Source organism: Ahaetulla prasina, chromosome 4, assembly GCF_028640845.1.
Source record: "Ahaetulla prasina isolate Xishuangbanna chromosome 4, ASM2864084v1, whole genome shotgun sequence".
Lineage (NCBI taxonomy): Eukaryota > Metazoa > Chordata > Lepidosauria > Squamata > Colubridae > Ahaetulla > Ahaetulla prasina.
The window spans coordinates 133,643,484-133,666,854 of NC_080542.1; the positions used below are offsets into that span (position 1 = coordinate 133,643,484).

The following is a 23,371-nucleotide window of genomic DNA, read 5'->3' on the forward strand; positions in this document are numbered from 1 at the left end:
CTCAATTGCAGTCATAAGTCAAAGATTACCTGTATAACATGAAATTCAGTCAGGATCAACTTTGAAATTGTGAGGTGCAGTTGTGAGTATAGACACATGCAAATCAAACAAGTTTCTGATATGTTTTGGGTCACTTTGAAGCAAAAGAATACAAAGAGTATGAAATGACTTCAATCACAGAATAACGTTTTGGACAGATAAAGTGATGGCCTCAATTTTGCTAAAACCATGACCAGCTGATTTTTCAATACAGCCAAGAGAGAAGACATTTAAACACTGTGAGGTCCTTGGTGCTCTCTAAGCATGGTGGTTTTATTATGGTTTCATTTCCTGATTAATAACCCCACTAGCATTAATGATATTACCTAGAGTTTGATAATAAAATATCTGCAAGAAAACAACCAATCTCAGAGAGTATCAAGAACCACATAGTTTTACCCTGAGCAACAAATATATTCCTCTATCAATTTAAACACTATCCACTAGTAGGCACTTTAATGAATCTCTACCTCTCTTCAATTCCATGCCATCTCAATAATGAAAACAGCAGATCTCACCCAAACTATCTACTGCTGACCAGGAAGAACTAGCTCCCTCAATTCTTAAATCAGGGCTGACAACAAATAGCCTTAGATTCATTAAGTTCTTCAACTTGAAGTAAGTGAGGAGAAAATGGAAAATAAATCAATAAAAGAGTATGTTCCCCTTAAAAACTGCTCAAGAGGTGTGAACTAAAGAAAAACTTTCAGCTCTGTCATGCTGTCCTGAAAAAATAGCCAGAGTGCTCTGGCAATAGGTCAAAGGATTGAAAAACCCAGCAAGGATTTGCAGAGCTGTTGTTAGACAAAAGAGTTACAGTATTAGGCAGGCAGGAAGGCACAGAGGACTGGATAGACAATGAATGGGCTTGGGCAGGGCCAGTGTTCATCTATTTTGATAAAAATATGATCATGGAATATTTTATTAGCTCAGGAATTTTTCAAGTAGGGTGAGAAGCACTGGTGGATTTCAAAACTATCGGTTCTGCGGGCGTGGCTTGGTGGGCATAGCTTGATGAGCAGAGCAGGGGAAGAATACTGTAAAATCCCCATTTCCTCCTGATCAGCTGGGACTCGGGAGGCAGAGAATAGATGGTGGCAGGGCCAGTCAGAAGTGGTATTTACTGGTTCTCCAAACTACTCAAAATTCTCACTACCAATTCTCCAGAACTGGTCAGAACCTGCTGAAACCCACCTCTGGTGGGAAGTGACTCTTAATTTAATTTTCAGCTGCATTGGGCACAGAAGAGATCTCTTTTAACCTGCAGAGTTTTAGGGAGAGTTCTACATACGGGCATTTAGTTCAGCCAATTATTTCCAATAATATGCCTAAAGATAACAAATGAACTGCATACAGGACACTGACATTCTACATCCTAAGGATGCATGAATCAGCCAAACTCCAACTTGATTCAAAGAAGGCAAGATTTGATTTCCCATATATTAAGATTCAATTAAAAATTCAACAGCCAACAATAAAAGGAAAGCCTCAAAAATGCTTGCAGCGCTTCATTTGGGAGCAGAATGAAGGTGTGTGGAGGGGAACACAGTAGTGAGATATGGTAGATCGTTAAGAGGACATTAATTCTGGGAAGGGTCCACTGAATATTTGCAGGCTTTTCAATGCAATGATTTTAAACATTTTTTTCCTACACATTTTTTAAGAAAGAGAGAGAGAAAGGATGAGGAAAAGACAGCATAGGAACATTCAAAATATCTTGCAAAAAATATTTTGGGAGAAGCTGTGCTCACCAATACTGGAAATGTCCAATTTCTATTTAAAAAGATAAAGATTCCCCTCACACATATATGCTAGTTGTTCTCAACTCTAGGGGGCGGTGCTCATCTCTGTTTGAAAGATGAAGAGCCAGCACTGTCTAAAGACATCTCTGTGGTCATGTGGCCAGCATGACTAAACACCAAAGGTTTTACCTTCCCACCAAAGATGATCCCTAATTTTTTACTTGCGTTTTTTAAGTGCTTTCGAACTGCAAGGTTGGCAGAAGCTGGGACAAGTAACGGGAGCTCACCCAGTTACGTGGCACTATGGATTCAAACCGCTGAACTGCCGACCTTTCGATCGACAAGCTCAGCATCTTAGCCATTTCTACTTAAGAGCTCTCAAAAATTCTTCAAGACGCAAGCTCTTATTAAAGATCAAAGGATTCACTGCCCTTCAATAGAAAGCTAATTCATTGGCAAAGTCGGGGAACGCCCAAGTGCCAAACTTCTCCATAACAATTATAATAAAGAGGTTTGAGAACTGAGTGTGGTTATCACTGTTATGCATAGAATATGTAATGATACATAGAAATATTCTGCATTATTCCCAGTAGTCTAACAGGAGGTTTACTGAGGCAAATCTACCTGCAATGAAGAAGTCCTAACATAAAGGGGAACAGAGAGTAGCTGAAAATAAAACAGAGGAATCTAATTATTATGTGAGGAGGTTAGGCACAATAGAAGGAAATGAAAGAAAGAAGTACAAAAAGCTAAAAAGCTGCAAACCACAGAGGTTACATTACAGACGAGAGAAATAGACCAAACTTTAAGAAATGATAAAAATAAAAAAGGGATTGATTGGGGAAGAGGTAAAATATCACAAAAAAGAGCAAGCCAAATCAAACAAAAGCAACAGAATAAATACAGTTCATTTCATTTTTCTTCCATCATTAAAGGTAAAGGTTTCCCTCACACATATGTGCTAGTCGTTCCCGACTCTAGGGGGCTGTGCTTCTCTCTGTTTCAAAGCTGAAGAGCCAGCACTGTCCAAAGACATCTCCGTGGTCATGTGGCTGGCATGACTCAATGCCAAAGGCCCATGGAACACTGTTACCTTCCCACCAAAGGCGGTCCCTATTTTTCTACTTGCATTTTTTCTGTGCTTTCGAACTGCTAGGTTGGCAGAAGCTGGGACAAGTAACGGGAGCTCACCCCATTACATGGCACTAGGGATTTGAACTGCTGAACTGCCAACCTTTCAATCGACAAGTTCAGCATCTTAGCCACTGAGCCATCGCATCCCTTCCATCATTAGAACCAGTAGCCTAGCAGAAGAGTTAGGCGCAAATAGTACTATAGCATTCTTCCAGGAATTTGAGAGGCAGAGTTGGCAGAGGGGATGAAATATATCAACCATTCACTCATATCAATGTGTCAGAAAATGAATCGGCCAACCCTCATTCAAGTTTTCCTTTTCCCTATCTGGAAGCAAAGTGGAAAGAAAGTTAAGATTTTGCAAAGTCAGAAGATGCCAGAAATATCTGAATCATCACTGAATCTATCCAAAGATATTCAAAGGCCCGACTGAATTGATAGAGTTGAATAGAGAATAAATTGAATAGACCTGGTTCAGGCATAGTGATTAAGGTGCTAGTTTAAAAACCAAGTGACTGGGAGCTCTAGTCCCAATTTAGGCACAAAAGCCGGTTGGATGACTTTAGGCTTGTCACTCTCTGACAGAGAGTTGTTGTTGTAGGGAAAATAGGAGGAAGGAGTATTTAACTCTATTTGGCACCTTATTTATAAAAACAATGAAGGTAAAAACCAAATAACTAAAATTAATAAATAGATGCCTCAGATAAATTGAGAGGGATTACTGAAGGAAATACCTTTGGAATCCCATTCAAGATAATATTTCTTCCAGATGCCTTGGAAAATGTTGTGGCTATCTTAAGATTCACAACAACTTTAATGTGAAATCAGCTCAACAAAATTTGTCTGGATTTTATGCCAGCCTTCCTTTCAGAGCTCATGTGTGAAATGTGGGGATGAAATCTTTGAATAAATAAATAGAGGAAATGGTTACCTATGAGCATTAGAAACTGTTCTTCCTGCTCTGTCTAAGGGTAGGTGAACAGATGGGTTTTCTTCCTCTACCTTATGATGGCTTTGGAATAAAATTGGTTGCTGCTACCAATATCTTTCATGGATTACTGCCTTGTCGTGGCGAAGGGGCTTGCGTAGCTCAATGAAGCTATGAGCTAAGCCGTGCAGGGACACCCAAGACGGACAGGTCATAGCAGAGAGTTCTGACAAAGCATAATCCACTGGAGAAGGAAATGGCAACCCACTCCAGTATCTTTGCCATGAAAACTCCATGGACAGTACAAAAAGGAAAAAAGAAATGACGCCGGAAGATGAGCCCCTCAGGTTGGAAGGTGTTCAATATGCTACTGGGGAAGAGCGGAGGGCTAGTACTAGTAGCGCCAGAAAGAATGAAGCGACTGGGCCAAAGCCAAAAGGACGCTCAGCTGTGGATGTATCTGGTGGTGAAAGGAAAGTCCAATGCTGTAAACATTTTTTCTCCATAGGAACCTGGAATGTAAGATCCATGAATCAAGGCAAGCTGGATGTGGTCAAACAAGAGATGACAAGACTGAACATCAACATCTTAGGAATCAGCGAACTAAAGTGGACAGGAATGGGTGAATTTAATTCAGATGACCATCAGGTATACTACTGTGGGCAAGAATCCCTCAGAAGAAATAGAGTGGCCTTCATAATCAATAAAAGAGTAGGAAAAGCAATACTGGGATACAATCCCCAAAATGACAGAATGATCTCAGTTCGAATCCAAGGCAAACCATTCAATATCACAGTAGTCCAGGTCTATGCCCCAACCACTGGTGCTGAAGAAGATGAAATTGACCAGTTCTATGAAGCCCTACAGCACCTGATAGAATTAACACCAAAAAATGATGTCCTTATCATCATGGGAGATTGGAATGCTAAAGTAGGAAGCCAAAAGATAACTGGAATAACAGGCAAGTTTGGCCTTGGAGTACAAAATAAAGCAGGGCACAGGCTGATAGAATTCTGTCAAGACAATAGCAAACACTCTTTTCCAACAACCTAAGAGACGACTCTACACATGGACATCACCAGATGGTCAACACAGATCTCAGATTGACTATGTGCTCTGCAGCCAAAGATGGAGAAGCTCTATACAGTCAGTAAAAACAAGACCAGGAGCTGACTGTGGCTCAGATCATGAGCTTCTTCTTGCAAAATTTAGGCTTAAATTGAAGAAAGTAGGGAAAAGCAATAGGCCACTCAGGTATGAACTAAATCATATCCCTGATGAATATACAGTAGAGGTGACAAATAGATTTAAAGAATTAGATCTGATAGACAGAGTGCCTGATGAACTATGGTTGGAGGTTCGCAACATTGTACAAGAGGTAGCAACAAAAACCATTCCAAAGAAAAATAAATGCAAGAAAGCAAAATGGCTGTCTGAGGAAGCTCTGCAAATAGCTGAGGAAAGAAGGGAAGCGAAAGGCAAGGAAGAAAGAGAAAGATACACCCAGTTGAATGCAGAATTCCAGAGAATAGCTAGAAGAGATAAGAATGCATTCTTAAATGAACAGTGCAAAGAAATAGAAGAAAACAATAGAATAGGGAGGACCAGAGATCTATTCAAGAAAATTGGAGATATGAAGGGAACATTTCATGCAAAGATGGGCATGATAAAGGACCAAAATGGCAGGGACCTAACAGAGGCAGAAGAGATTAAGAAGAGGTGGCAAAATTACACAGAAGAACTATACAAGAATGAGCTTAACATCCCTGATAACCACGATGGGGTGGTCACTAACCTTGAGCCAGACATCCTAGAATGTGAAGTCAAATGGGCCTTAGGAAATCTGAGCAACAACAAAGCTAGTGGAGGAGACAGTATTCCAGCTGAGCTATTCAAAATCTTAAAAGACGCAGTAAAAGTGCTACACCCAATTTGCCAGCAAATTTGGAAAACTCAACAATGGCCACAGGATTGGAAAAGGTCAGTTTACATTCCAATTCCAAAGAAAGGCAATGCCAAAGAATGTTCAAACTATCGCACCATTGCACTCATTTCACATGCTAGTAAGGTTATGCTTAAAATCCTACAAGCTAGGCTCCAGCAGTATGTGGATCGAGAACTACCAGAAGTACAGGCAGGATTTCGTAGAGGCAGAGGAACTAGAGATCAAATTGCCAACATACGCTGGATCATGGAGAAAGCTAGGGAGTTTCAGAAAAAATCTACTTCTTCTTCATTGACTCTGCTAAAGCCTTTGATTGTGTGGATCACAACAAATTGTGGCAAGTTCTTAAAGAGATGGGAGTACCAGACCATCTTATTTGTCTCTTGAGAAACCTGTATGCGGGTCAAGAAGCCACAGTGAGAACTGGACACGGAACCACTGATTGGTTCAAAATTGGGAAAGGAGTCCGGCAAGGCTGTATACTATCACCCTGCCTATTTAACTTATATGCAGAACACATCATGAGAAAGGCGGGGCTAGATGAATCAAAAATTGGAATTAAGATTGCCGGAAGAAATATCAACAACCTCAGATATGCAGATGATACCACTCTAATGGCAGAAAGTGAAGCGGAACTAAAGAGTCTCTTGATGCGGGTGAAGGAGGAGAGTGCAAAAGTTGGCTTGAAACTCAACATTAAGAAAACTAAAATCATGGCATCCGTCCCTTTCAATTCCTGGCAGATAGATGGTGAAGAAATGGAGGTAGTGACAGATTTTATTTTCCTGGGCTCCAAGATTACCGCAGATGGGGACTGCAGCCAAGAAATTAAAAGACACTTGCTCCTGGGGAGGAAAGCTATGGCAAATCTAGACAGCCTACTAAAAACCAGAGACATCACCCTGCCAACAAAAGTGGTATAGTCAAGGCTATGGTTTTCCCAGTTGCAATGTATCGCTGTGAAGGTTGGACCATAAGAAAGGCTGAGCGCCAAAGAATTGAGGCCTTTGAACTCTGGTGCTGGAGAAGACTCCTGAGAGTCTTGGACTGCAAGGCAAACAAACAAGTCAGTTCTAGAGGAGATCAACCCTGACTGCTCTTTAGAAGGCCAGATCCTGAAGATGAAACCGAAATACTTTGGCCACCTAATGAGAAAGGAGGACTCACTGGAGAAGAGCCTAATGCTGGGAAAGATTGAGGGCAAAAGAAGAAGACAGAGAATGAGGTGGCTGGATGGAGTCACTGAAGCAGTAGGCATGAGTTTAAATGGACTCCAGAGGATGGTAGAGGACAGGAAGGCCTGGAGGAATGTTGTCCATGGGGTCGCGATGGGTCAGACACGACTTCGCAACTAACAACAACAACCAATATCTACTTCCAGTGAAATTGTTATATGTGCCAGTGAGTTTGGGCTAAAGACACGAATACAGTCCAGAGTCATCAACAGAGCAAATGCAGTACTGTAGGCTGACTCTGTTCACTGCCAAAAGTTCAATCCTGACCGGCTCAAAGTTGACTTCCATCCTTCCGAGATTGGTAAAATGAAGGCCCAGATTGTTGGGGGAAATATGCTGGCTCTGTAAACTGCTTAGAGACTGCTGTAAAGCACTATAAACCGGTATATAAGTCTAAGGGCCATTGCTAAGGGAAACCAGTTCAGGGAATTTGACAGTGAAGTCCAGTTGAGCTGGAAATCATAAAGGATAGGCTTTAAAATAGTAAACTCTGGAAGAGGAGCAATATGATGGGAGAAGCTGTACCTAGGTTAAAAACTGGTACCTCCAGGCAGGGCTTGAAAACACTCCTACTTTAAAATTTGGAAAACTTGCTGCTTGTCAGTCTGGGTAACTTTGGGATAGAGATAATAAAGAACTGAGAAAGTAGAAAAGATTTCCGTATGCTCTTAATGTTTTGGAGGAAAGTTTATACTTTTAAAAATGTTTTTAATAATTGATAACTAATGATTTTAGATGTTTATATTTTTGTTGGTGATGTATCACCCAGAGTCACTTTGCCTGCGAGTTGGGCAGCTTTAGAAATTGGATGAACAAACAAAGAAACATCAAGTAATTAAATAAATAAATATATTGCTTTCTTTTCTTCTCTGTGCTCTATTCAATTTTCCTTTTTTTTTTTTACATTAATGTTAAACATCTGTGGGGGCTGCAGGTCAGATAGATAATAAGATTATTTCCCAGTTTATTCTCTTTTTTGCTACATTTTGAATGCTAGATTTTTCTCTCCAAGTTCTGGTAATTACCAGAGCTTCTGCAGAATAATAGTAGACACTAACCTCATAGATAAAATACACTTTCGCTTCAACATAGATCCCCATGCGCACCACTGCACGGACTGCGGCATTCATACCTGGAAGAAAAGAACATGGAAAGGCAGAGTTATCATACAGTATCACCTGGAAATGTATGTGACAGTACATTAAAACTATAACCATCCCATAATCAAACTAATTAAATAAATAAATAATATCAATATTTAATCAATTTAATTATTAATTATCAATTAAGTATTATCAACTTAAAAAGAATAAATAATTACTTAAAGGTAATAAACACGCCGCCCTTCAAAACCCATTACCAATCTAACATAAAAGTCCAGTTCAAAAGTGCCAGAAAAATTACAACATCTAAATAATTGTCAGTCCAGATAGTTCGGTAGACGAGGCTTTGGATTACCTAATTGGGAATTGGGAATTACCTAATTGGGAATTAGGTAATTGGAAATTGTATTACCAGGCAGCGGTATTAACATGGATGAAAGAATGGATTGCATTGAGACGTACAAGGCTATTGATTCTGGAGGGTCACGACTTGCAATCCGGTTGGCGTGCCTTCTTGTGGCATCGGAAAAGTAAAATACATGGTTACTTTCAAAGACATTACATACAGAATGCAGTATTGAATGGGAGAAAATCAGAGGTGAAATCCAGCAGGTTCTGACAAGTTCTGGAGAAATGGCAGTGGAAATTTTGAGCAGTTCGGAGAACCGGCAGTAGATATTTTGAGTAGTTCGGAGAACTGGCAAATACCACCTATGGTTGGCCCCAGAGTGAGGTAGGAATGGAGATTTTGCAATATCCTTCCCCCAGGAGTGGGGAGAGAATGGGGATTTTGCAGTATCCTGCCCATGGAGTGAGGTGGGAATGGACATTTTGCAGTATCCTTTCCCTGCCACTCCCACCAAGCCACACCCACAGAACCGGTAGTAAAAAAAAATGGATTTCACCACTGGAGAAAATTAGAGAAGAACATTATTCAAGGATACCGGTTTGGCTTTCAACAAGCACTGATCCCCCCAAACGTCATTTTTGCATGGGAAATATTGTTAGATATAAAGATATTTTGAATGAAAAGGGGGAACTTTAAACAAGAACTGAGTGATCAAGGGATCAACATGGCATGATATTCACAAGTGCAGATACATTCTAGATATAAGAAAGAGGCTAAATTATATGGTTTCAAATAGTCCAGTATGAGCAAATGGATATTTAAAAATCTGCTTCAAATCACTATTCACCCATCCATTTATTCACCAAAGCTATTTCTTGTCTTAGGCTTGATTTATTCAGTTGTATGTATTGCTATACAGGTAGCCCTCAACTTATTACTGTAATGGAGCTTGTTTATTATGGGCACAGAGATCATATCTCAGTTGAGACCTATACTTTATCCATTTCTATGGGAAGGTGTTCCTGGTTTTTAACGTTTTTGGGTTGAATACCGAAAAAGGTGTATACAGAAGACAACACAGTATAATCACAATTAATTAAAATTTATTACTGAAATCCCAATGTTGACTGTTTCTGAGAGATTCTTCCCAGACTACCTACCCACCCACCGTGAACTAAAGTAGAACAAGGACATTCCATGGAATCAACTCACTTTGAGGAAACTCTATGATCCTTCTCTCTCCTCATTCTCATGATGTTGCTTAGCTTAAATACCAGCAAGGGAAGGTTACATATTAGTGAGGATTAGCTATTTTGGTAAGTGTCTGGTAGGCATTGGGCACCTAGTTAAGACAAAATTAGGAAATAATTATCTAACAGTGCTTAGAGCAGGGGGTTTGTTTCCTTGCAATTTAGGGGGAACATAAATAGGAAGAGCTAGTTTATCTAAGCAGTCCCTCTTCCTAGTTAAATAAAAATTTAGGTCAATAAGAGGAAGGAAAGAATGTAGGGAATGTAAAAAGTCTCTAATGGGTGGAGAAACACTCTCAGGAAAATACAAGGACAGTAGGTGGATTTGAATCCGTTTATACATTAGGGGTTCTCAGTTGTCAAGCGTTGATCATTTGTCTTAATAGACCCCTAATCTGCTTGCAGTAAGTAAAATACAATCCTCAGCTCTATTGTGCAATTCCCTGAAAAGTTCCTGAATTTGTGACACAACAATCCACATTTAAAAAAAATGTTATGGATGTTTTCTAGTAGAAGTGAATAATTATTTTAAAAAAGAAGATACCTTTTTTAAAAAAATCATGCACTTTTTGTTCTTTAAGGTATTGTTAAGACTCGGCTGATTTAGGAGAAAACAGGTTTTTCACTGAATCTTGAAGGATTAAAAGAAATAATCAAGTGAGGGGCATTATATAAGATGCAAGATAACATTATGTGTTAATAATTCACTGGCATTAGGAATAATCAATCTGTATGTTCCCCGATAGATTGCATGAAAACTCCAACTCCATTTCAGAAGCCATGCGAGTTTTGCTCTGCTGTAATCCAGTAACAAATTGTCTATTTTCACTGGCACATTTCTTTGTCCACATTATTTTTAATTTATTTCTAAACTTTTAACTGAAGACATAATTCAAACAAAACGATGTGGAAAGTCCAGTCCCCTTGTACAGGTGCACAGCTGATCTTTGATTTACAACTGGTTATCTAGTGGCCATTCAAAATTATGTAGATACCCCAAAGTTATGTAGGACAACTAACCAGTGGAACACCTTGCCTCCAGAAATCATGAGCACTCCATTACTGGATGTTTTTAAGAAGAGTCTCTAGACCAGTGTTGGTGAACCTATGGCACGCTTGCTAGAAGCGGCACACAAAACTATCCCGTGACGAATGCGCAGCCTCGCCAACTCCTCTTTGCGTTCTTGTGCTCAAACGCATGCCAGTCAGCTGGCTGTCATGCACATGGTGCCAGCAGACCCCAGAAGAGTGGCAGTCCATTGCGCATGCGCGAGCTGGCACCCGGCCTTCCAGGTTGGCGTTGCGTGCATGCGCGATTGACCGCCATACTTCCGGGGTCACCGGCACAGTGCGCAATGGCCAGCTGTCCAGCCTGCGTTTGAGCATAGGAAAACAAAGAGAAGACAGCAAGGTTGTGCATTCGTTGGGGGACGGTTTCGCGTGCCACTTCCAGCACACAGGCTGGCATGCGAGAACGCCAAAGGTTCGCCAACACTGCTCTAGCCCAGGGATAGTCAACCTTTTTATACCTACCACACACTTTTGTATCTCTGTTAGTAGTAAAATTTTCTAACCGCCCACCGGTTCGGGGGGGGCGGGGAGATGCGCAAGCTATTCTGGGACGAGGCTCTTTTGTTTGCGGTCGCACTATAGCGCCATTTAGTTTCACTTACGTAACGTGAACTAAACTTATGCGCGGGCATTACAAATAGTATATTTTCAGAAATTTAAATTGTCACGGGAAATTTTATGAAAACCTAATGTAAATGATGCAAATGCAAATGCAAATTTTATGAAAACCTAATGCAAATGTTTTCAAATAATGCTACGAATTTTTTTTAAAAAGTCAATTAAATTAAAAAAAAAATGAAAGTGCTTCAGTATCAGACAAAACCCCTACCGCCCACCATGAAAGCTGGAACGCCCACTAGTGGGCGGTAGGGACCAGGTTGACTACCACTGTTCTAGACAGTCAATTATCTGGAATAGTATAGGTTTTCCTCCTTGAGCATGGGCCTGGACTAGAAGACCTCCAAGGTCCTTTCCGGTTCATTCATTCTATTCTATCCCAAAGTTATGTAGGTACTGATGGCTGTCCTTCAACTGTCACATGACCACAATTTATGATGTTTTGCTGAAAAGCAGCATTTACTTCCAATTTTTGCCAAAAATGCTCCACAGTGAAAAACAGATTCACTTACGGACCGCAGATTTGCTTAATGATCATGGTGATTCACTTAATGACTACTGTCAAAATGTTATAAAATTGGTCAGTCACGTGATGGTTCACTTTATAACCATCACTGCTTATGACCAAATGGGCAGACTGCATTATGAACCTAAGCAAAGGACTACCTTTATCACTGTGACATTGCTATAACTTCTGCTAATATCAGAGACTTAATTTAAAAAAAAAAAGATGCTTCTCTCAAGAAGTTTTCTCATCACTGATTTATAATTTGCATTTGATTTAAACTGCCTGAAGGATGCCACATTCATGTTCCCTGGTGCAACTGAACAGCAGATGGTTTTGAATATGCATCCTTTTTTTTTCCAGATTATAAAACCAAAATAAAGTCCTGAATTCGAAGATGGCTGTTCTTATTATCTTCCAACTAATTTCAACCTGTCCATATCAGCTGTTTGAATTATATCTCCTTTTTCAGGCAAAATTCTTTCACTACCCAGCTTATGGTTCAATGTTCACTAGGCTAAAAAAAAATAAAAAAAATCACATTATCCAAAATTGCCATTATTGATTGAAAATGACTGCAAGGAAAAACCAGAGTGGCTCCTGGAAACCCTGCATGTTATTACTCCATTAAATGCATCCAAAAATGTATTGATTAGATGTGAAGAAAACAGCTTAGCAGCTTGAATAATAGATTCCATCTATTCCATCAAAAACAGCACTAAACATCCTTGTAGATAGGATAATCTCATAAATCACTAGTGCAGGTGTTTAATTTGCAACTCCCACATGGAATTCAAACGTGTGAGCAATGTTCTTGCTCTAATACGTTTGTCCTAGGATCTGGGGGTTTTTTTTTTAAAAAAGCAATGAAGTCTGTTCCCACTCAGTGGGGGGGGGGAGAAGAAATTGCTTGTTAGGGTTATGATGTTCTTTTTTTTAGTATTCTCACTGTACTTAATGAATATCTGCTATTGTTCTAGATTTGTGGTCTTGATTGCCTGTTCTAACCATCAATTAAAATGAGCATCTATCTTTGAGGTATCTTTATTTTCATGGTATTGCTCCCTGTCTCTGACTAATTTTGTTAAAGCTGCCCATTCTGTGCACTCACCTGCCCACCCAGCAGTAGATTCAAAGGTACATTTTCAGTCGGAAGGCAACAACATTCTGTGCATGCTGGCCACATAACCACAAAAACTTAGCTGGCCTCCTCAGCTAAGAAACTGAGATTAGCACCATCTCCCAGAGCTGGACATGACTGAAAGGGACATCTTTATCTTTTGCAGGTCCAATTTTCTGAGTCATTCTGCAAGATGAATGTTCCTTGAATAACAAGGCCCTACATGCCTAGTCACCTCATTTGGATTACTGAATGCATTCTACATGGGGCCACCTTTCAAGGGCATTTGCAAGATACAACTAGTCCAGATTGCAGCAGCGTGAACAGTTCTTGAGGCTTCCAAGATGGTACATGTATCACCACTTTTATGTGAGCTCCACTGGCTACCAACCTGATTCCAGTCCAATCCAAGATGTTGGTCATCATTTTATGGCATGGACCCAGGATATGTGTGGAACTGTCTTGCCCCAATGAGATCAGCCCGCCTTACACTTTCTGTCAGAAAAGCCCTACTGCAGTCCCCATCAGCCAAGGCTGGTGGGGTCTAGAAGAAGAATATTTTCTGCCATGGCCTCCATTCTTTGGGACATCTTGCCCTGGGACATGAGATCTGTCCTCACCCTTCTGGCTTTTAAGAAGAGCCTTAAAAAAACCTGGCTAGGCCAATTGGTGTAGGGCCCTTAAGAAGATGCTGTAGACTAGAAGTGGTTGATGGCAATGACAGACATGACTGCTCCTCCGTTCTAAACTCGCCTTTTGTATTTAATGTTTTGTAATTTTTAGTTGGGTTTTTATAGTTACAATATAAAATGGATTTTATTTACAATATAGGTTTTATATTTATATTTTTATTATCTTGTAAGGCACCTAGCATTGCTCCAAATAGTGAGAGGACCAGTATATAAATTTAGGAAGGAAGGAAGGAAGGAAGGAAGGAAGGAAGGAAGGAAGGAAGGAAGGAAGGAGGGAGGGAGGGAGGGAGGGAGGGAGGGAGGGAAGGAAGGAAGGAAGGAAGGAAGGAAGGAAGGAAGGAAGGAAGGAAGGAAGGAAGGAAGGAAGGAAGGAAGGAAGGAAGGGCAAAATGGAAAGGCTTTCATGCAAGCCCTTGTCATACAGTAACTGAGACTGAATCTTTAATGCTGCTTAAATAGAGATACGTTTGAGCCCTCATTCTTCCCAGTTTAAGGAGTTTAATCACAATGTTACATATGGAGAACTACTATACCTACAGTGAGTATCTATAGTGCCTTCTGATGGACCAGAGTCCTCTGGTTTTCAACCTTGGCAACTTTAAAATGTGTGGACTCCAATTCTAAGAATTCAAGTTGCCACGGTTAAAAAAACACTGGATCAGATCAACTTACATCTATTCCTGCTCTTTTTGTCTTGTCTATTAGGAGATTCCTGAAAATCACAATTGGAGCAGAACTAATAGCCTTTGCTTATGAACTTTTCTCACCATCTTCTTGAAAAACTCAAGTAGGATCTCCACTGAAGTACTATTATCTTAAAGTCTCACCCCATCAGTCTTTGCTATCAAGCATCTGATTACACTACAGGTAGTTCTCAGCTGATGACTGCTTAGTGTCCAGTTACTACGGATCTCCCCAGAACTATTTATGACCCAGTTTCCCGATGGCCACTCCGGTGGTCACATTTTGGCCACTAAGCAACTGGCCCAAACCTCTGGCCATTTGCAGCATCCCACAGTCATGTGACCAAGATTTAAAATGTTTTTTGGCCAGCTTTTACTTCGAGTTTCCAGCAAAAAATAAAAGCCCATTAGTTATATGGATTTGCTTTACAACCATGGCATTCACATAATGACCACAGCAAAAAAAAAAAAAAAGGTAATAAAATTGGGTACAATCCAGGGGTAAAATGCTACTGGATCGGACCGGATCACGAGATCCCGTAGTGATTGTGGTCAGTAATTCGGTGATCCGGTAGCGATAGCGGAGCAAAGCTCCACCCACTCGCCCGGGTGTCATTACTTCCTGGTTTTAACCAGGAAGTAATGTGTTTTTTTACCTTCTGCACATGTGCAGGTCTGCCTGCGCATGCACGGCACATGCACTTCTGAGCCTGTAAGGAAGGTAAGTAGATTTCACCCCTGGGACAATCATATAATGACCCGCTTCACAACTGGTACAACTTACAGGAATAATTCTGGGCCCACTCAATTACAGTCAGAAATTGAGAACTACTGTCTTAGAGCTGCAGGATCATTCCTTTCAGATGATTTTAGCTATGGGGGCCCAGATGGATCCCCATTACCTCCAAGAAAGCACTACAATAGTAGAATCAGTGGTGGGATTCAGCCAGTTCACACCATTTAATAATAATAATAACAACAGAGTTGGAAGGGACCTTGGAAGCCTTCTAGTCCAACCCCCTGCCCAGGCAGGAAACCCTACCCCATCTCAGATAGATGGTTATCCAACATCTTCTTAAAAATTTCCAGTGTTGGGGCATTTACAACTTCTGCAGGCAAGTCGTTCCACTTATTAATTGTTCTAACTGTCGGGAACTTTCTCCTTAGTTCTAAGTTGCTTCTTTCCTTGATCAATTTCCACCCATTGCTCCTTGTTCTACCCTCAGGTGCTTTGGAGAATAGCTTGACCCCCTCTTCTTTGTGGCAACCCCTGAGATATTGGAACACTGCTATCATGTCTCCCCTAGTCCTTCTTTTTATTAAACTAAACATACCCAGTTCCTGCAACTGTTCTTCATATGTTTTAGCCTCCAGTCCCCTAATCATCTTTGTTGCTCTTCTCTGCACTCTTTCTAGAGTCTCGGCATCTTTTTTACATCGTGGCGACCAAAACTGAATGCAATATTCCAAGTGTGGCCTTACCAAGGCATTATAGAGTGGTATTAACACTTCACGTGATCTTGATTCTATCCCTCTGTTTATGCAGCCCAGAACTGTGTTGGCTTTTTTAGCAGTTGCTGCACACTGCTGGCTCATATCTAAATGGTTGTCCACTAGGACTCCAAGATCCCCCTCACAGTTACTATTATTGAGCATGGTACCTGTGCATTTTGGGGTATTTTTTGCCTAAATGTAGAACCTTACTTTTTTCACTGTTGAATTTCATTTTGTTAGATAGCGCCCAATGTTCAAGTCGGTCAAGATACTTCTGTAACTTGAGACTATCTTCTGGAGTGTTGGCTATTCCTGCCAGCTTGGTGTCATCTGCAAATTTGATGAGTTCCCCATCTATCCCCTCGTCCAAGTCATTGATGAAGATGTTGAAGAGTACTGGGCCTATAACAGAGCCTTGGGGTACTCCACAGCATACTTCCCTCCATGTGGATGTAGTTCCATTGAGGACTACATGTTGAGTGCAGTTGGTCAGCCAGTTACGAATCCATCTGATGGTGATGCTGTCTAACCCACATTTTTCTACTTTATCTAATAGTAGGTTATTGTCTACTTTATCAAATGCTTTACTGAAGTCCAAGTAAATTGTATCGACAGCATTCCTCTAGTCTACTAATTTTGTCACTTTGTCAAAGAATGCAATAAGATTAGTCTGGCATGATCTGTTTTTGACAAACCCATGTTGGCTTTTGGTTATTACTTTGTTTGCTTCTAGGTGTTCGGTGATTTGTTGCTTGATTATCTTTTCCAGAATCTTCCCCGGTATTGAGGTCAGGCTGATAGGTCTGTAATTTCCTAGATCTGTTTTTCCCCCTTTTTTTGAAGATGGGAACTACATCAGCTCTTTTCCAGTCCTCTGGCAGCTCCCCTGTGCTCCAGGATCTTTGAATGATATAGTTCAGTGGTTCTGAGATCTCATCTGCCAGTTCCTTCAGAACCTTAGGGTGTAATCCATCTGGTCCTGGTGATTTGAACTCATCTAGGGTAGACAGGTATTCACTTACCATTTTTTCCCTATTTTAACTTGAGTTCCTAATCTGTTTTTTGTGGTGCTGTTTTTGATAGGTTGGATTGTTTTTTTCCTTCTGTGTAAAGACAGATGCAAAATATGAGTTAAGTAGATCTGCTTTCTCCCTGTTACTTGTCACCTTCTTGCCACTTTCTCCCAGCAATGGGCCAACTGTTTCCTTGACATTTTAACATGTTGGAAGAAGCTTTTTTTTGTTATTTTTTACTTTTGTTGCAAGCCTTTGTTCATTGTGAGCCTTAGCTTTCCTCACTTCATCTTTACAGGCTCAGGCTATTTGCTAATATTCTGCCTTAGTTATTTGCCTCTTTTTCCCTTTTTATACTTGTCCTTTTTGTCTTTCAATTTGTCAGATATTGATATTTGTCAGACACTATCACTACAGGATATTTGTCAGACACCACTTTGGGAGAACCAGTTGTTAACTTTCTGAGCAGTTTGGTGAACTGGTTGTTGGACGAAATCATTAGGGCAGCGAACCAGTGGTTAAATTATTTTAATCCCACCACTGGGTAGAATCCTAAATTCATACAGTTGGAAGGAGATATTTGGCCCTTCAAGTCCAATCACAGATAGATGGCCATTTAGTTACTGGTTGAAACATCATATGAAGGACAGCCTAACATCCTGTCCTTTTACGGACAGATGCTCTTTTAGAAAGTTACGGAATATTTGTTTCCCCAACGTTCAATCTGTCTGTCACTTAGATCCATAATTCCATGTCTTTTATGCTCCCAAGAGAAACAGGAGATCCTAACCTTCTTATGTGTGATATTCTTAAAGATCGTTGAAATGGGCTATCTTGTTCTTTCCCACTTTCTCTAAACTCCTTCCAATTTCTCAGAAAAAAAAATAATGGTAGATATCTAGAACAGAGAGCAAGCCTTGAGATGGGGCCTGATTAAAACAAAAAAATGGGACAATGATTTTCTCTGATCTGCAAATTACACTGCCTAAAATTACATTTGTGTTCTTTCAAGTCATATCACTCTATTACTTTGTATGCTATCAATTACTAATTCAAGATCTTTGCTGAAAGTATCATTTCTAAACTGAATATCCCCCAGCCTCTATTTATGCATTTGATTTGTGTTCCCTAAATGAAAAAACTGCAGGTGTCTTCTAAACTTACCCCACTATTTTCCCCTATTCTAAACTTTCTTCTTCTGGGTTATTAACCAGAATTTAACACTATTAATCTCATCCAATTCAGTATCTGCAAATCATAAAGGCATTCCCCTCCACCTCTTCATCCAAATAATTATTAGTACAGTGTTCTGGTTTGTAGCATAGTCAGATAGATGTTTACCCTGGATTTGGCATTTTTATCCACCTATTATGATCTTCACAAGGACCTGGTTGATGTTGTTTGATGGTGCGAAACGTATCATGGCAGGATGTAAGCTGTTCCAAGTGAAGTTGTCTTTTGCAATTGACTAATGGTGATTTTGTCAATGCTGATGGTATTCAAGTATTATTATTTAATACTTAAATACCGATGTTCTTCAATTCTTCATTCTAGTCTGATGAGGAATGAATGACAAGTACTGTACACTGGATTTAATTCTGGAACCTGTCATGTATCCCTTTCAAGGTCAAGACAATCAGCCTAAACATAACTTAAAAACTAAACTTAACTTGCTTACTAATCTCTATGCAGGACTTTCTGTGCTGAATTCAAGATGCATGATTTCTCCAACATTATTATAGGACTATTCACACGTATACTTTTATCAATTTCCAAAGCAGGCAGGACATGAAAAAATAAATTAAAAAAATTAGTGCTAGTGCTCCCTGGTTAGCGCACTTCCAAACAGGCATTAGCTTGTCCCTCAAAGTCTCAACAGCAATTCTGGGACTTCCTCCCTTTCACTTTCGCTCTTGCCTCAAGCTGGAGAACAGAACGACAAAGGGCATATTGATGCATTACATTTGGCTTGTAACTTTTTGCTTTAATATTTATGTTAATATTAAAGCAAACCGTATTAGTTACGGGACCGCCTACTGCTACCAAACGCCTCCCACCAACCCATACGCTCACACAGAGAGGGACTTCTCAGGGTGCTGTCCGCCAAGCAATGTCGGCTGGCGGCCCCCAGGGGAAGGTCCTTCTCTGTGGGGGCTCCCACCCTCTGGAACGAACTTCCCCCTGGCTTGCGTCAACTGCCTGACCTTCGGACCTTTCACCGCGAGCTGAAGACGCATTTGTTTATTCGCGCGGGACTGGCTTAGAAATGTTAAATTTTAAAACTTTAAAGGGTTTGAATTTTAATATTTATATTCGATATAAATTTTAAGGGGTTTTTAACGATATAATGTTTTAAATTTTTGCCAAACATATAATAAGTTTTTTAATTTCTGTTTTTATCTGTAAATTGTCATTGTTTTATTGTGGCTGTGAACCGCCCTGAGTCCTTCAGGAGAAGGGCGGTATAAAAATCTAATAAATACTAATACTAAATAGTTAATAGGGTATTTGGAAAAGAAATCAGTTTTAAAGAAGCTAATGTTGCAACCAATCATAGAATCCTTAATTCTATGCCTAATATTTGGAATATAATTATCTATGAAGAACTCTAGATTATCATGCATGGGGCACAGTTTAAAAAAAAAACACAGAACCCTGTTACATGTAGGTTTAAATTTTGGATCACTGAAATAGGTTCAACTCTCCATCCAGGAGGTGTTCCATGCAAGTCCAAGTTGAACTGGTTAAAAATTAGAGGATGCCAAGGCCTTCACTGTTAGGCTAGTGAACAAACTAAGATACTCAGAAGTACCAGAAGTTTGGTTTAGAGAGAGCTCAGAAGGCAGTGTCCAGTTTTAGAAAGAAAGGCAAGAGAGTAATTTTTACCCTTCCAACTTCCCCCATGAAAATGCTTGACAAAAGGGCCCAGCCATAACCCGTGGCTTGCAAAGCGCTATAACCAAATCCATACTATGCCTGAATCAAATTATAGTAGGGGGTCAACCTTGTAGAAAACTTTGGGAAAAGTGTATTTTCTAAAACTAGCTATTAACACTACTTTTTTGGGGGGGAATAGTACCATAAAATTATATATCAATGGAAAGATTATTTAATCAAGAATGTAACGCAGTAACTTTTATGAAGGCTTTGCTATTAGAATAGCAGTTACAGTATAAAGAAGAAAAGTGAAACATGTATAAAAAACGAGATATACAAAAATTATCACCATAGAAAAAACGAGATATACAAAAATTATCACCATGTCAGTTAATACTTAGTTGGGTAACCTTTAGCATGAATTACAGCCTTACAACGTCTTCCCATGGAGTGAACCAAGTCTTTTAGTTCTACGGCTGTTATAATATGAAACCAAGATTGAAGGATTGCTTCTATTAACCGGGTTTTATCACTGTGTCGCTTCTGACTCACAAGTTTCTTTCGTTGGCTCCATAGATTTTCAATTGGGTTAAGGTCTGGGCTATTCCCAGGCCATTCCAGCAGTGGAATATGATTATCTTGAAACTCCAAAAAAAAAAAGTGGTGTTGTTAGCCATCAAACCTCAAAAATATCCAAAAGGTTTTTACAATTTTGGCCACTACTGTAATTGCATTATGGGAATCAACAAATAAAGGCGCTGCTGTTTCAGGAGATGGCAAAATGTAATGAAAGCCCAGTCACTGGATTTCTCCTTCGGGGCAAGTTCCATCTGAATGTCAGAAGACTAATTCTAGGTCGGTGTTTTTCAAACTTGGCAATTTTAAGATGCGTGGACTTTAACTGCCAGAATTCCCTAGCATGGATGCACAAATTCTACAGAAATCCAAACATCTTAAAATTGCCAAGTTTGAAAAACACGGACCTAGGTAATTTTGCAGAGATGTGGGCTGTTGAGAAGCAAGTCCAATCTTTATTGAAATGAAGGCTAGTAATAAAGGCAGCATGAATTTGTAAACCCCGACTCCAAACACTGACAGTAAGGATAAAGTCCAAGTCCTGCCTTGTTATCAAGGTTTTATATTTTTTATGAAGACCTAACAAGATATGTAAAAGGGACGTAGTGGCTCAGTGGCTAAGACGCTGAGCTTGTCGATCGAAAGGTCGGCAGTTCAGCATTTCAAATCCCGAGTGCCGCATAACGGGGTGAGCTCTTGTTACGTGTCCCAGCTTCTGCCAACTTCGCAGTTTCGAAAGCACGTAAAAAATGCAAGTAGAAAAATAGGGACCACCTTTGGTGGGAAGGTAACAGTGTTTCCGGGTGCCTTTGGCGTTGAGTCATGCCGGCCACATGACCACGGAGACGTCTTCGGACAGCACTGGCTCTTCGGCTTTGAAACAGACATGATCATCGGGAATGACTAGCACATATGTGCGAGGGGAACCTTTACCTTTTAACAAGATATGTACTCGCATGAAAGGCTCGTGTTTTCCTAAAATGTCTTAAGTCTGCTGATTACAAAGACTTGGTATTGTCCCACAATGGGCATTGATGTGTTTACTGCAGTAGTGGGTTTCAATTTCAGCCACTACCGGGTCGTGCGTGCATGACGCTTCTGTACATGCGCAGAGACATCTGGGCAGGTGGGCGGAGCCTCCTGCCACCGCCACTATGGGTTCGCCCGATCTGGGATGATCTGAGATAGATGGGCTTGTTCCTGCACTAGGCCACCCAGGATCTTCCCCATCCGAGACACCCCATGATCCACCTAACGACCTGCATATTCATTTAATGAATGCACTGGGAGGAGCAGGGATAGCTGGTGGCTACTTGAGGCAGTTATGTAACGGCTGTCCAAACTTCCAACCGTAATGGGGTGTGTTCCATTACAGTCATAACTCGAGGACTATCTGAACAACCAAAATTTTAGAGAATGATTGGTTAAGACTACAATCTATCAGAGCGCCAGCCACGCATCACAGACTAACCACGGTTGAACGGGTTTTGTTTTGGATCTCAGCGAATAAATCTGATATTGTTTGAATTATTATTTGAGCGTAGTTTTATAAGAAGTCATATCCACCCCCCAGAAAGGATTTCCTAGGTTCAAATCATTCACTTCTCTCTACTACCAGGAAAACACTGCAGCCAGTCACTCCAAGTTCTTTGAATGAGATACTTTGTATCTATTGAGAAAACTGGAGTATTACATCCCGTATCCATTTACAGAAATCCAGGCCAGCCTATTCACAAACAAAAGGCTTCCAGCCACAGCTCCCCAAGGCTGGAGTTGATGGGATTAAAAAACTACATTCCCCCACCCAAATTCTAAGGACAGGACAGGACCTTTAGGACGTAATGCGATTAACCAACCACCATTCAAATAGTAAAAGACACAAGGCTCACTACATTGCACAACCCCCTGGAGTATCACCAAACCTCAGAACCCTATAAAAAATCCATCCACTCACTCAGCCATTTTGTCGGCCACCCCAGAAAAATGCTGCTGTCACTGAAGTTTCTGGAAATCAAATAAACAGAGACCTTCTTTCCATGTAGTCAGCCTCCATTTTATTTCCAGCAATTTTCTCCCGGCTTGGAACCGGGCTGGATTTTTCTTCCCGCAGCTTGTTACATTAATACAGCAATTATGTTTCCCTAACCCAGGTTTGCATTTAAAAGCATGTGTGAACCAAATCTAAGCTTGTTGAATCCTATTCTTAAATTCAGTATGGATTATGTAAATGTGCATCCTCATGAAAGCACGCGTGCACACAAATATGTTAATCGTAGGTTGCAATGAATCCAAAAACTATTGGCTGCAGCAAAAGAAAAACTTGCATTGCATTTCACTTTAATACTTTGCTTTCTGATAAAAATTGCAATTTGTGGAACAAACAAGGGCAACTTTCTTTAGTTATAAACCATCTTGGGGCGGGGGGAGAAAGTGAAACAAAGTTGAAGCATTTTTACTCCCACTTCCAAATAGTGCAATTTGGCCAATGTCCAGAAAAGGAAATCTGGTGTTCAACAAAGCAACTTCACACAATTTCCTTTCAGCTTTTTTTGAACCTTCACTCAGACGTTTCCACACTTCAGAATCTCTTTGGGCACCACCTTGTCACTGTGACCTTTTAACTGGGATTCAAAAAGCGAGCCCTGAAGATATACATTCCTTGTGGAATATTAATAGAAAACAGTTATTATTTTCCCAGGGCTGGCTTCTGTACAGAATAATAAATCAGGATGTCTTCTCCCCATGTCTTTTACCCAGAGAAATACCTTTCAAACAGAAGCAATCTTCAAAGGAGGAGACTGTTTATCTAGACCCGTGCCAGTCCGGCTTCAGGCCTGGGTACAGCACAGAGACGGCTTTGGTCGCGTTCGTTGATGATCTCTGGAGGGCATGGGACAGAGGCTGTTCCTCTGTTCTTGTCCTGTTAGATCTGTCAACGGTGTTTGATACCATCGACCATGGTATCTTGCTGCGACAGTTGGGGGGTTTGGGGGTGGG

At 40.4% G+C, this 23,371-nt stretch overlaps 1 protein-coding gene across 11 annotated transcripts in view; it reads right to left on the reverse strand.

The window, feature by feature from the left end:
- The window catches only part of PFKP (phosphofructokinase, platelet), a 103,093-nt gene that overhangs the window by 74,498 nt on the left and 5,224 nt on the right, over positions 1–23,371 (reverse strand). For all 11 annotated transcript variants that reach the window (XR_009155165.1, XR_009155164.1, XM_058183911.1 and 8 more), the window contains exon 2: positions 8,082–8,155. Coding sequence is in view for 8 of the 11 variants with exons in the window: in XM_058183911.1 (XP_058039894.1) it covers positions 8,082–8,155 (74 nt within the window). In the remaining 3 variants the exon portion in view is untranslated. The remainder of the gene's footprint in view (positions 1–8,081; positions 8,156–23,371) is intronic.